The sequence below is a fragment of the Hyperolius riggenbachi genome, chromosome 7, assembly GCF_040937935.1.
Source record: "Hyperolius riggenbachi isolate aHypRig1 chromosome 7, aHypRig1.pri, whole genome shotgun sequence".
Taxonomy (NCBI): domain Eukaryota; kingdom Metazoa; phylum Chordata; class Amphibia; order Anura; family Hyperoliidae; genus Hyperolius; species Hyperolius riggenbachi.
This window is the reverse complement of record NC_090652.1, coordinates 117,921,239-117,936,949: the sequence shown is the minus strand read 5'-3', so window position 1 is coordinate 117,936,949 and position 15,711 is coordinate 117,921,239. Positions and strand designations below refer to the sequence as shown.

The window sequence follows — 15,711 nt, the reverse complement described above, 5'->3', positions numbered from 1 at the left end:
CTATGGAGGTTAGCAGGCCAGTTTGCGCAAACTCAAACTTTTATGGAAGTTCGTGCTCGCCGTTTGGGAACAGGAAATTTGATGTTTGTGACATCTCTACCTGTTATAGTATGTGCTGGCTACTCTCCTTTCTGTGTACAGAATGAATAAAATTAGTTGGTAATGCATTGCATATTTATTTATTTATTGTATTTATAAAGCGTCAACATATTACGCAGGGCATTAGTTAAGGTTACAGACAATATTTAGGGGTGACATACAGCAATAAGACAATACAGGAATACATGCAAACCAGATCATGCAGCCCAGTATGAGTACAAGGTAATTCTTAGTTAAACACTGGATGGGAGCATGGAGATTAGGCCAGTCGAGTTCACTCAGATCCATAGGATAGGTGTACGGTAATGGAGGTGCGTGAACAGGTAGGAGACACAAGGATGAGGACCCTGCCGAAGGCCTACAATCTAGAGGAAGAGGTAGGGACACGAAAGGTAGGGGACCAGAGTTCAGCTGTGGGTTTAGAGCACCAGTGGGGGGGGGGGGGGGGTGTAGGCCAGAGTGAAAAGTTGGGTTTTGCTGGCCTTCTTGAAGATGTTGAAGGAGGGGGCAACCCTAATGGGGGGAGGTAGGGAGTAAAATAGTGTTGGAACAACTCTTGAGAAGTCCTGGAGGCATGCATGGGACTTGGTCAGGCGAAGTTCATTGGAGGAGCTGAGTGAGTGGCTAGGTACCTCTGAGTAAGATCAAAAATGTAGGTTGGGCAGGTTTTGTGGACAGATTTGTAGGCCAGACACGGTATCTTGAATCTGATTCTGGACTGGATAGGAAGCCAGTGGAGTGATTCATAGAGGAGAGCCGCCATGGTGGAGTGATGGGAGGAGTGGATAGTTCTGGCTGCCGCATCCATGATGGACTGCATTGGGGCAATTCGGGTCATAGGGCGACCAGACAGAATTACATTAATAAAAAACAAGTGTCAGCGTCAAGGCAGAAGGCGACCGCAGCCGAGAAGGACAATGTCCAAAAGTCCACACAAGCAATGAATATATAAAGTCAGCGCAGGTCTATAGTAATACAGCTTTCATCATTTTTTGGTATACAGGATCTTCGAACAAAAGGGTAAAGAAGCAAGGCTTACCAGATTCCAACAACCCACATTATAAGGTTGTAAACGAGTTTGATAGGTGGTCCGCAGAACTTTCAAATGGTGTCGTTTCACCAGCGATGTTGCACACTACAGATTCCTCCGGAATATAGTAGATATCCTGAGATCGCAGAGACTCACCAAAGGGGAGTCCAGTAGGATAGTGACATGAAAGAGATGTACGGCACATCTAAGTGTAAACCGTCTTTATTACATAACAAGTAAAACAATTAAAAACAAGGATAAAGGAAAACTCACATACGGGGCCCGTGCACTGGGAACCCCGAAAAAGTAGCGCGCATAAAATGGTCAATAGAAGACCTCAAATAAAATGGTGCCGCCTGTCGCCTTCCCGACCGGTTTCGCAATCTTGCGTCATCAGGGGAGAAAGGCCTTTCTCCCCTGATGACGCAAGATTGCGAAACCGGTCGGGAAGGCGACAGGCGGCACCATTTTATTTGAGGTCTTCTATTGACCATTTTATGCGCGCTACTTTTTCGGGGTTCCCAGTGCACGGGCCCCGTATGTGAGTTTTCCTTTATCCTTGTTTTTAATTGTTTTACTTGTTATGTAATAAAGACGGTTTACACTTAGATGTGCCGTACATCTCTTTCATGTCACTATCCTACTGGACTCCCCTTTGGTGAGTCTCTGCGATCTCAGGATATCTACTATATTCCGGAGGAATCTGTAGTGTGCAACATCACTGGTGAAACGACACCATTTGAAAGTTCTGCGGACCACCTATCAAACTCGTTTACAACCTTATAATGTGGGTTGTTGGAATCTGGTAAGCCTTGCTTCTTTACCCTTTTGTTCGAAGATCCTGTATACCAAAAAATGATGAAAGCTGTATTACTATAGACCTGCGCTGACTTTATATAGACAGAATTACATTGCAATAGTCAAGGTGGGAAATTATGAGGGCATGGGTGAGGAGTTTGGTGGTGACAGAGGTCAGGAAAGGGTGGATTTTGCAGATGTTGTGGAGGTGAAAGTTGCAGGACTTTGTGAGGTTTTGGATGTAGAATGTAGGGGGTGGAGGAGTACAGAGTCCAGGGTACACCCAGACAGCGGGCTTGAGAGGTAGGGGAATGGTAGTGTGGTTAACAGTGACATGCACATCTGGGACGGTCAGGGATGGCTGGGGTGGGAAGATCATAAATTCTGTTTTGTCCAGGTTTAGTTTCAGGTACCTAGCGGACAACCAGGAGGAGATAACTGATCGGCAGGAGGAGACTTTGTCCATGGTAGTGGTGGATATGTCAGGGGTGTGGAGGTAGATCTGGGTGTCACCTGCATACAGATGATAGTTAAAACCCATGGATAAGATAACCTTGTCAATGGAGGATGTGTATAGGGAGAACAGAAGAGGGCCAAGTAGAGATGGCTCTCACTATTTGCCCAGTGAATAGTTCTCGTCGAAGAACGGATGTTCGAGCCTGCCCCCTCGGGCGAATACATGTGTCCCCATTGCCTTTCTACCTGTTTGTACAGCATCCTGAGCACCCAAAGAGCCCTCCTGAGGGCTGGTACTGGTACATAGGATGAGTTTGTACAGTGTCTTGACTCCTGATTGAGCACCCTAGGGCCCTTCTGAGGGCTAGTACTGGTACATAGGTTTACTTACTATTTTCACAGTTCTGTGTGCCTCACTGTTCACAGTGCACACATACAGGTGTGCACTGTGCACACTGCTAGTGCTGCTGCCTTGTACAGTAGGTTGCACAATACACCCCATCATAAGTGCTATCCTTGTTTTATTTTGATTTTGTTATATCACAGATCTCTGTGGCCTCGATTCATCAAGACTCATCGACTCAATTACAGACAGCTCAGTAAAAATACCGAACTTGATAAGTTGATTTTAGGATTCATCAAAGTTATCTACAGCTGTTAGCGAGCATTCGGTAATGATTCGGTAATGATGCGATAAAACGGAAGAAAGTGCAATTCATGAAAATGAAAGTGGGCATGGTTTAGAGTTAACTTTAGGATTAGTTATCTCCTTCACTGCTCTGTCGTTATTCCTGTCAGATCATTGCAGACAGAGAAGATGGAGCCATTTGAAGTGGTTATGTATCAGTTGAAAGTGATTTAAAGGCGCAGAAGGGCAAGAATAAGGTCTAGAACCATATCAATTTGCAAGAGAATGGATTTATTTGCTATACCAGGACATCTGTATTTCTCTTGAATCATCTTGTAAGAGGACACAGGCAGTGCCAGGGTTAACTAAATTGCTAACTGCACTACATTTTTTTAGAAAAGGCTCCAATCAAGCCGTAGCTGGCGAAATTGTGGGATTGTCCCAAGCCACTTCCAGAATCCTGGGCAAGGTGTCAAGCCCTATTCAGAATGTTGCTACGTGGTGTTCAAAGGACAGCCTTTTTACCCACAATTCCAAGGGAATCTTATGGCCTTGTGTTAAATTACCGCTGTTAAATGGAGATATCGACACGTTACCGAATGGTTACCTCATTGTTATCGATATTTTATCGAATTCACACCGGATGCAGAAAAACCTTGATGAATACAACTAGAAATCGATAAACTTCGAATTCGGTAATTTAACGAACTGGAAAAAGTTATCGCAAAGACAATGATGAATCGAGGCCTGTGTCCAGTCTAGTGCAGTGTATATTGAACTGTGTGTCATATACATGCACACACTCCTAGTGACTCCGGGTACAGTAGCACATTGCACAATACACCTCACCATCATAAGTGCTATTCTTGTTAAATTTTAATTTTGTTATATCACAGATCTCTGCGTCTAGTCACTGTCCAGTGCAGTGTATATTGAGCTGCAAGACACAGACGTGTGCACACTCCTAGTGTCAGTATCACTCACCAGGGATGCAACACACATTGATTTTCTTTAAAAAAAATAAATTGGGTGGTGGGGGCTAGGGGTAAAATGTATAGGCCATGACATTGTCTGGCCTCTGCTACAAGGGCTGCAAAAATGGTTGTTGTTTTTGGTCAAATTGCATTAATATGTAAACCTGCATATACAGTTGTGTTCAAAATTATTCTATTAAGTCTGGTGACTGCGATGGCCACTCCAAAATGTTTACAGCTTTTAATCTGCAACCATGCTCTAGTGGACTTGGAGGTATGCTTGGGACCATTGTCCTGTTGAAAGGTCCAACGTCTCCCAAGCCTCAGGTTTGTGATGACTGCATCACATTTTCATCCAATATCTCCTGGTACAGAAGAGAATTCATGGTACCTTGCACACGCTGAAGCTTCCCTGTATCTGCAGAAGCAAAACAGATCCAAAGCATGATTGATCCCTCGCCATGCTTCACAGTAGGCAAGGTGTTCTTTTCTTCATAGGCCTTGTTCTTCCTCCACCAAACATAGCGTTGATCCATGGGCCCAAACAGTTCTAATTTTGTTTCATGAGTCCACATAACACTATCCCAAAACTTTTGTGGTTTGTCCACATGACTTTTGGCATACTGCAGTCGACTCTTATTCTTTGGAGACAGCAAGGGGGTGCGCCTGGGAGTTCTGACATGGAGGCCTTCATTACACTGTGTGCGCCTTATTGTCTGAGCTGAAACTTCAGTACTCGCTTCTGACAAATCTTTTTTCAGTTCCTCAGCAATTACACAGGGACTTTTCACCACTTTGCGCTTCAGGTAGCGCACAGCAGTCGAAGTCAGCATCTTCTTTCTGCCGCGACCAGGTAGCGTTTCAACAGTGCCCTTTTCCTTGAATTTGCGAATGATGCTTCCTACAGTGTCTCTTGGTATGTTATCTTTGCGATCTTCTTATAGCCATTGCCCTTCCTGTGAAGAGAAATCACCTCTTCTCTTGTCTTCCTGGACCATTCTCTTGACTTCACCATGTTTGTAAACACACCAGTAATGTCTAGAAGGAGCTGAGTATAGCAGTCATTTTAAATCTGCCTAATTGGTGCTTATTATGCTTGATTGCTGCTCGTTAACATCCACAGGTGTTTTCAATACATTTGAATTTGAAAGCACTTGAATGAACCTCTGTTCTTAAGAGTGGTAGTCTTTAAAGCCGCATCTACACGCGTAGATGCGGCCGCGATGCTCCTTATCAATCGAGCCGCTGATGCGGCTCGATTGATAAGATCCGGCAGGACGGATCTTCGCACCGCTGATTCCCTGCTCGATCCCCGCGAGGGGACAATGGCAGGGAATCGTGCGGGAGATAAGCGGCGCCGGCGGGGACGAGCGGGCACGAGCGGGGAATCGAATGCGGCGCACGCGCGGCGAGCGGGGACGCGCAAGAGGCCGCCGATCGCCACAACATCTCCCCAACATCTCCCCGTGTAGACGGGGCTTAAGGGGTTGAATAATTGTGTCAATAAAGAAATGACAAAAAAAAAACATTTAATACTGTATTATAAAAACAATTGATGTCATTTTAGTTGCATTTGGTTCTTTAAAAAGTTCTTGTAAGACTTCATTCTGAACACAATTACAAATGTACACTAAATTCCCTAAAACCCTCTACAGCATTGGGGGTTGAATATTTTTGAAAACAACTGTACATGTGCAGAGCCAAGTCAACGCATCTCTTGTCAGTGTCACTCACCAGGGATGCAACAAACATTGATTTTCTTTTTTAAAAAAATGTAAATTTTGGTAGTAAAATGTATAGGCTATGACGTTTTTTTGTTTGTTGTCAAATTACAGTGGTATGTAAACCTGCACCATCATGTTCAAAGCCAAGTCACTGCATCTCTCATCATCATCTCTCAAAACAAAACAAAAAAAATGTATGTAAAATGTATATCCATGACATCCATTCCAGGCTTGTTAGCGCTCAATCTCCTGTGGCTACATGGTTGCATAACTAGTTAGCATGGAGGAGTTCACAAATAAGCCAAATTAAAAAAAAATATATATATAATTAGGTTGTTCACTGACACTGGTCTGTTTGGTTCCATCGTACAGTTCCACCAATAACTTCCCATCCCAAAACATGGCCTCTGCTACACGCCCACGCTGGTCCGTTGAGTTGAGCGCACATGCAGCACCATGCACCTAAGGGCACCTACGGTCCTTACAGACCTGTTAGCGCTCAATCTCTGTAAATGCAGCGTTTGCACAGCAGCAGACAGATATTTGCCTCCGAGCAAACATTGCCATGATAAAGGGGTCCTACACGGCTCCGAAACGTTGGCCATTTTTTTTACATGGAACCAATAAAAATTAACTTTGGATGTGCCAGCTCTTTTCCTTGTTAAATACTGCATAGAGGGCATCATCCTTCTTTTCAGCTGTTGCACTCCCCTTAAAAACTATGGGTTTGATCCTTTAGTGAATGCGAGACAATACTAACAATCTGCGTCAACTATGTCATTTTTGGTGGGACTTTTGCCATGGATCCCCCTCCGGCATGCGACGGTCCAGGTGTTAGGCCTCTTGAAACAACTTTTCCATCAGTTTTGTGGCCAGAAACAGTCCCTGTAGGTTTTAGAATTTGCCTGCCCATTAAAGTCTACGGCGCTTCGCTTGTTAGTGAACCAAGAAACGCGCTGATATGAACAGCCCCGTAAGAAATCATTGCACAAGCATTTTAGGGTGATTTTCTTAATCACTGGCGCTTAAAAAATAGCAAAAACGCCATAGGTGTGAACAAGACCAAAATGTCCACAAAAGTTTAATGAGCTTATTTGTATGAAAAGTTTATTGTTGAGCAATGCAATAGCTGTGGGGGGCAGCCGCAGGAATGGACCACAGGAATAGACCGCCGGATGGGTGGCGGGGTTGGGGCAGTAGGAGAAGGTGGGGGGCACGCTATGTATTGTATGTAATTTTTGAGAGGAAAAAAAAACAATAAAAAGAGTTATTAAACTAAATTTAAAATAGAAATAGTATGTCTATTTCTCTTCACAACTGACACTGGACCACACCACACTTGCACCAGCACTATATAAACCTCTGGATAACACAGGGAAATTTGGCATTAGCATACAGGTCTTTTTAGTGAGCACTGTAGAGATAAAGAGAATTATTCTGTTTGTTTCTGTGCATTTTCAACAGGGCCAGGTTCATTTGACTTCAGATCCTTTTCAGTAATGATCGGCTTTCCAGGATTGCCTGTAGCTGACGCCAAGAAGGTTTTTAAAATTCTGGACCGAGACAGCTCAGGATTCATTGAGGAAGATGAACTTCCGTAAGCATATATTTTACTTTTTCCTAAAATATAAGAAAAAAATGGAGCACAACAAGTAGGGCATGAAAAGAAAAGTCTAAGCTAAATGATGAAGGATGTTGTGCAAACACGCGTAACTTCAATCCACCTTTTGTTTGTCACAATGAGAGCTATATTTCCATCTTAGAAGTCTATAGGGGAAAAAAAAACACTTCAAACGCCATATATCAATATGTGTCCTAATATAGACCTCCCTGTATGGCCTAATGCACATCATGTCCGACTGATGTCAAACTTGTAATGTGAGGAGAGTTAATAATGATCTGATTCAAAAAGAGTGCCATGACCCGGCCTGCAGCAAGGGGACTTTGAATAACTTCAAATGGTATATCATCTTCATTATGCTCTTTTAATATTCATGAAACAGCATAGCAACAGCAGCTGATTTGCTGGGGGAGCTGCAAGTTTCAAGTTACACCCCTGCAAATATCATTCTTGTAAATGGTTGCACAGAACATATTGCAGGGGCAGTATTCTTCTTTTATTATACTTATTGTCCGCAGTACTCCTAAATCCCTCTCCAAGGTTGGTGTCTGCATCTGTGTCCCAATTATTTTGTTTGGTGCTAGACCATTGGTATGGCGAACATGCGTGTCTTTTTTCGACATAGAACTGAATTTGCCATTCTCCTGACCCAATAGCCATCCTATCCAGATCCTCCTGCAATATGTCACTATGTTTCTATGTGTTAATTTTGTATCACCTGAAAAGATAGCTTCTATTTCATCTACTATGTCAAACAGAAGTTTGCCTTCTTAAAGGACAACTGAAGTGAGAAGAGTATGGAGGCTGCCATATTTATGTCTTTTTAAACAATACCAGTTGCCCGGCAGCCCTGCTGATCTATTTGGCTGTAGTACTGTCTGAATAACACCAGCAACAAGCATGCAGCTAATCTTATTAGATCTGACAATAATGTCAGAAAAAGTGATGAGTGAAAATGCCAACATTCTTTTCGCATTCATTTTCACAAAAATAATGTAAAATTCCATTTTCGATTGAAAAGTCAATCAAAAATACGTTTTGTGTTTTTTTTGCATTTTCCGTGAATTTTAGCTGTAAAATATTGTTTTGTGTTTTCACGAAAAAATAGTTGTGGTAAAAAATATTGTTTTCATATCAGTTGTGTATCAGTTGTGGTAAAAAAAAGTTTTGCCCTGCAGAGGACTCAAACCTGCTACAGTTGGTCATTGGGCGACTGAGCTTTAAATCCAGAAAAGGGGAGGAGCCACAAACAGCCAATCAGATTTGTTTAATTGATAAACTGCTTCCATTCTCACAGTATTGATGCCAAGGACCCCAAAGCTCACAAACCTGGCCATTGACTGACCGAGTAATGCCGGGTCTTCAGCTAGTATGGAGCCAACAATAACCAACTTTTTAAATGGTAAAATTTACACTGCAGCCATTCTCACACTGTTAATGGCAGGGCTCTCAAACTTGGCACAATTAGTTACTGGGTGACTGGGATTAATATTCAGGAAAGTGGGGGGAGCCTGCAACCGCCAATCAAAATTCAGCCATTGATTTTAAAAGGGGAATATTTAATTTGATGCTATTCTCATACTGGCCCATATGCAATTAACTTTTTCCCCTGAGTTTTCTCCTAGGTGATATTTTCAAACTTGCTAATAAAATGCCTTTTGAATCACCAGCAAGCAAAAAAAATGTAAAAATAATTTTGATAGTACATTTTATGCGACTTTTTGGTACTTTTTCCATTGCAAAGTACTGAAAACTTACTCTAAATCGAAGTTGAAAAATTATCTCCTAGGAGAAAACTCAGGAAAAAAAGGTTAATTGGCCCACTGTCTTATACTGTTAATGGCATAGACCTCAAACCTGTTACTGGGTGACTGAGATTCAAATTCAGAAAAGGGGGGAACCACAAACAATCAGATTTGTTTGATTGATTTCAATGGAAAAATTGAAACTGCTTCCATTTTCACATTATTGATGCCAAGGACCTCAAAGCTCACAAACTTGGTCGTTGACTGACTGTGACTGACAAGGTTAGAAAATGTGGCCAGACCCAACAACAACCACATACATACCCAAGCAACACCGGGTCTTACGCTAGTATATAGATATCTTTAGATATATAGATAGATACATGGATATTAGTGGATACCCATACTACATACATACGTATCCATATATATATATATATATATATATATATATATATATATATATATATATATATATATATATATATATATATATCTTTTTTTCTTATTTAAATGTTGTATGTATGTATGCTTGTATGTATGTATACATGATCACACATTGATCATAGCCATAATTACGACCCATGATCATAACATAATTTAATTTCTATTCATAATCCCAATTACGATCGTAATAGCAGAAATTACGGCATAGTGACCCTTAATCATAGTTGGCAATTATGATCACCACTGCTGTTTACCTTTCTTTCATTTTTAATGCCAGGCTATTCCTAAAGTTTTTTTCGCCACATGCCAGAGACCTGACTGCAGCTGAGGTGAAAACTATGATGAAGGCTTTCCACGCTAAGAATGGCAAGATAACAATGGATGGTAAGAGTTTTACATTTTTATAATTCTTTATCAACAAAAACACTGACATTCTCCTAAACTTAAGAACTTTGGAGAACACATTCTCCTAAACTTAAGAACTTTGGAGAACATTATTTTTCTGTAAACCTGATCTGAATATGTTAAAATTTATGGAAAATTAGGTGGTAAAATTTAAAAACCTGAGCAGACAACAATAGTTACTTCCTTGCCTAATCTGTGCAATATTTATTCATGAACTTTACAATATTTTCTCTCATGTAAGTAAATTTTGAACATTTTGGGTGTTTGAAACCCAGGATGGTTAGAGGTAGGAGTTTCTTAGGAGAAGGTAAGGGTTGGTCTAGGTTTATGGCTTATAGCAGAGGTATGGGGAGCGGGCACAACACTGGGGATAGAAGGGGAGACATACGCAGGCCAGGGAATCCCTGATCTATCAGTGGGCATTGGTAAGTTGTGGATTCCCTGCATTTGCTGTATAAGATGCAGAGACTTTTTTTTTCCCATTTTTTGGAGAGAAAAAGTGTGTCTTATAATACGGTACATTTTCCTTTCATTGTGCTTTTTTGGTTCATGTATTAGCATACCATTAGGTAATCATGAGCCCCAAAATGCCAAATGCTGCAACAATAACCCTAAAGTAGCAAATGCAGTCACTATAACCATCAAATAATAAATATGGCAAACATTACATCTGACACATACAATTCAGCAAACATTACCTCCGGCACATGAAATGTAACAAACGTTACCTCCAACATATGTAAAAGGCAGCTAATGTTTCCTTCCACACATTAAATGTGACAAATATTACCTCCAGATATTACCTCCAACACATTACCTCCAACATATTCAGCAGTGATGCACTGGGAGACATCTCAGAGCTCACTCCAACCTGAATTATCGCAAATTCTTTCTGTTTTAAGAAAGCTAACTTTTGTTTTCCTATAGAGAATAACTGGTTTGTGACAAAACATTTTTTTAAGTCAAATGAAAACTAAAAGATAACTCTGAATCACACCATTATGTGCTTATTTTCATGCGATGGTGCTGGCGAATCCATCACAGAGGGACAAACACCAATGGAGTGCTAGTGGGAGGGAGGGTCAAACACTCACTGGGTGCTGGTGTGATGGGAGAGAGAGTCAAACACCCACTGGGTGCTAGTGGGGAGGGAAAAGAGTAAACACCCACTGGGTGCTGGTGGGGTGTGAGGGATGGTCAAACACTCACTGGATGCTGGTGGATAGGAGAGAAAGACAAACACTCACTGGGTGCTGTTGGGAAGGGAGAGTCAAACACCCACTAGGTTCAGGTGGGGTGTGAGGGAGGGTCAAACATGCACTGTGTACTGGTGGGGTGGGAGGACGGGTCAAACACTTGCTGGGTGCTGGTGGGGCTGGAGGGAGGGTAAAAAAAATCTCTGGGTTCTGGTGGGGAAGGATGGAGGGTTAAACTCTTACTGGGTGCTGGTGGGAAAGAAGGAAGGGTAAAACAGGTACTGAGTGCTGTTGGGGAGGGAGGGTCAAACACTAACTGGGTGCTTCTGCATTGGATGTGGGTGTGGAAGGAGTGCAAAACACTTACTGGGTGCTGGTGGGGGAGAGAAGGTCAAACACCCACTGGGTGCTGGTGGGGTGGGATGAAGAGTCAAACATTCACTGGGTGCTGGTGAGGTGGGAGGAAGTGTAAAACATTCAATGGATGCTGATGGGGAGGGAAGAGAATCACTGGGTGCTAATGGTGAGGGAAGAGGGTAAAACACCCACCGGGTACTGGTGGGGTGTGAGGGAGGGTCAACCACTCACTGGGTGCTAGTGAGGTGGGAAGGTCAAACACATACTGGGTGATGGTGGAGGTGGAGGGAGGGTCAAACACTCACTTGGTTCTGGTGGGGAAGGAGGGAGGTTCAAACACTTCCTGGGTGCAGGTGGGGAGGGAGGGTCAAACACTCACTGGCTGCTGGTGGGGTGGGAGGAAGGGTCAAATGCTCACTGGGTGCTGGTGGGGTGGGAGGAAAGGTCAGACTCTCACTAGGCTCTGGTAGGGGAAGGAGGTAGGGTCAAACTGGGTGCTGTGGGGAGGGAGGGAAAGTAAAACACTTACTCGGTGCGGGTGTGGAAGGAGGACAAAACACTTACTGGGTGCTGGTGGGGGGAGAAAAGGTCAAACACCCACTGGGTGCTGGTGGGGTGGGAGGAAGAGTCAAACATTCACTGGTTGCTGGTGAGGTGGGAGGAAGTGTAAAACACTCAATGGGTGCTGATGGGGAGGGAAGAGAATCACTGGGTGCTAGTGGGGAGAGAAGAGGGTAAAACACCCACCGGGTACTGGTGGGGTGTGAGGGAGGGTCAATCACTCACTGAGTGCTGGTGAGGTGGGAGGGTGGGTCAAACACACACTGGGTGATGGTGGAGGTGGAGGGAGGGTCAAACACTCACTTGGTTCTGGTGGAGAAGGAGGGATGTTCAAACTCTTACTGGGTGCTGGTGGGGAAGGGAGGGATAGAAACTTTGTTGTCTCAAGCGTATGATGATGGGTTAATTTCTAGTGAACTGGCTACTGCTTTGAAAAAAGATACATATAGGGTTCCTGTACTGTATACACTCCCTAAGGTCCACAAAAATGTAATGCACCCGCCTGGTAGACCAATCTTGTCGGCAGTGAATTCACTGTTGGAACCTTTGGGAGTGTATATAGACTCAGTTTTACAGCCAGAAATGTGGTCTAATCCCAGATGCTTGAGAGACACTACTCACTTTCTGACATTTTTGGAACAATTAACGGCAGATGATGTTACGTTTCTAGTGAGCCTGGATGTAATAAGTTTGTACACCAATATCCCTCATGCTGAGGGAGTAGCGGCAGTGGGAAATGTGTTCGAAGGAAGGGAAATGCAAATATGGACCGATCAGTCTTTATGACAATGTTATTGGAATTCTGTTTGAGATCTAACTATTTTAGATGTGGCCAGGACTTTTTTCTACAGGTTCAGGGAGTTCCTATGGGGGCCCCTTATGCGCCAAGTCTGGCTAATGTATACATGGCGGAGTTTGAGGCCAGGTTTATGCTGGAGGATGACATTTTTGTAAAGTATAGCAAGGGCTTCTGTAGGTACATTGACGACCTGTTTTTTTGTTGGACAGGGCCGGAGCAACTTTTGTTGGATTTTTTTAATGGCCTCAATCTCCGCCATGATACATTAAAGTTCACGATTGAATATAATGCCACCAAACTACACTTTTTGGATGTGAGTATAGAGATCAAGGGGGGCATCTTTGAGACAGATCTGTTCCGCAAGGACACTGACAGGAATAATGCGCTATTGGCTAGCAGTTGCCACCCTCCTTCTTTGGTCAAAGGACTCCCCAAAAGTCAGTTAATTAGAGCCCGCAGAATTACCTCCAGCGATGAGAAATATCAGAAACAGTCCAAAAGAATGGTGGTGGATTATGAAAAGCGAGGATACCACAGAGAGATGGTGGAGGAAACGGCAGCTCAGGTAGCTAGAATGGACAGAAGTGAGTTGAGAGGGAGAAAGGATGCTAGTAAAAAAGAGCTTCAGGATGGAGTACAATTTATCCTTACTTATGATAACCATGCATCAGACATTAGAAAATGTCTACGCACGGCTTGGTCAGTGGTGGAGTCTGATCCGCTGCTGTCCAAGGTTTTCCACTCTCCTCCTAGGATGGTTTTTAGGAAAGGTAAAAGTGTTAGAGATCAGCTAATGAGGGCGGACCTAAGGGGACCCACTGAGACGACTGCGACATTTATCCCACGCCGTAAAGGCACGTTCCCCTGTATGAACTGTCAGAATTGTTCATCTATAATCCGGGGTGATTATGTCACTCATACCACAAAAGGGACACGAATTATGATCAAGGGTAATTATTCTTGCACTACGACAAATGTGATTTACTTGTTAAAGTGTCCTTGCGGAATGGGTTATGTTGGACAGACAACTAGGGATGGGAGGAGGAGGATTAATGAACATAGGAGTGATATTAGGAATTATAAAAAAGAGACGGAGAATAAAGAAAAATTTAAAGAAAAATTTAAGGATAAATTTGAATCTCCCGTAGGTCGCCATTTCCAGGAGTGTGGACATGCAGTGGGCGAACTAAGATGGTGCATATTGGAGAAGGTGTGCTTACAAGAGGGAGTGGATCCCCAAACCTCCTTGTTACGTAGAGAAAGCACATGGATATATGATTTGGGTACTCTGGCACCTAATGGCATGAATGAGGCCTATAATTTGAAGTGTTTTCTATGATTCTGTATAATATAGCCTGTCTCTTTAAGTACTGTGCCCGCCCCTGTGGGGGTGTGTTTTAACTTTGAATTTGCCTCCATATATATGGATGCTGCACAAATAATCTGTAAGCACTTGATAAAGACCTTTTGGTCGAAACGTTGTGCTGTTTTGCACTGTGGTACATACAATAAAACTGGCCAATCAGGCCTAAAATCCAGGTCGAGACCCAGTCGTGTATTTCGTTTGGACTGTTGCTGCACCTTAGGTGGATACGGGTGTGACTGGTTGACTCCCTGGTCTGAAGCATATACCTGGGTTGAAGTAATAAGGTAATCTACTTCCCATCAAAACAGCACATCACAAAGACCTTACAAACAACCTTACACATACATCAGTGAAAACAGCAATATGTCAAGTTTTACACTTCGTCACTTCAGCGTTCCCAATCTTCAACCAAGAAGTCAAACTCCTCTATTGCCTCCAAATTACCCGCAAAAAGTGAAGCCACGCCCCCACACCAATCAAATTCTGATTTCTTGCTGCCACTCCGCCCCTCCAACATTTTCAGCCACACAGCTAAGGCTTCTAGCTATGCCTCATGCTGGGAAGGACAATGATGAGGGCTACAGTGATGGCATGTGATTGAATAGGTGGGGTAATCAGCTGTAGTAACCACCAGAAGAGGGAGGAGACACTTACGGGTTCCGGCTTCCCCACACAGCACTACAGCTATTTATCACAATAGGCTGCTGGCATGTGATGGATGAAGGTGGGGCCAGGGGCGTGCACGCTGGCTACCGCAGTCTGCTGACAGGGAAAAACAAGCAGTACAAGAGGCAGGAGCAGCTATTAGCATTTGCTGCTGCTTACCTTAATTTTCCACGCTATGTTACTTGTGAATGTCACAGTTTGTCACTCCTCTTTTAGTGTCACCTGTGGCGCCCTGCACCCCCGTAGCCTCCCCTAAGTACACTACTAGGGGAAATGCTAAAAAAAAATTAGAATAATTTTTTTAAAAATAGAAAAAATAACCACTATCTCACTGACCTTTCAGTCACCTTTTCAATAGTTTGATAGGACCAAACCAGCTTTGCTCAATCACTAAAGTTCTCTGAGTTCTGGATCTGATTCTGGTAATTGCAAAACAAAAAAAGGTTAATCAGCATAGAAACCATATCTTATAAGATAAATCTACACAAAGCCTTATTTCAGATTGCTTAGTTTATTCTACTGTGCATATAAAACGCAGCCACTCCACAGAGTTTCTATCAGAAGATGGCAGATAGAAGTGTCAATTCAAAGTGCAGGAGTTGAATATGAGTAAAATGGCCTCTGCTCTGTGCAGCTAATCACTCCTGCATCCGTCCTTCACAGAGAATACTGCTGATATGGCTTCTAAAAAATGCAATTCCAGCTTTTTGCCGATTCTAGAAATTCTTAGGTGGCTACTAAGTGAAATGGAAGCAGAAGGCTTTAGAAATTGACTGGACAAAAATGTACCAGTGGTATAGAATTTAGTGTACTTTTTAGATGGTCATCTGGCATTAAAA

General features: G+C 43.0%; 1 protein-coding gene across 1 annotated transcript in view; it reads left to right on the top strand.

Moving 5' to 3' along the window:
* Positions 1 to 14,179, top strand: part of LOC137526102 (parvalbumin beta-like) — a 235,394-nt gene extending 221,215 nt beyond the window's left edge. Inside the window, exons 4-6 of the mRNA XM_068247318.1 lie at positions 7,174 to 7,306; positions 9,800 to 9,906; positions 13,989 to 14,179. Coding sequence (XP_068103419.1) covers positions 7,174 to 7,306; positions 9,800 to 9,906; positions 13,989 to 14,179 — 431 coding nt within the window. The remainder of the gene's footprint in view (positions 1 to 7,173; positions 7,307 to 9,799; positions 9,907 to 13,988) is intronic.
* Positions 14,180 to 15,711: the final 1,532 nt, after the last annotated feature.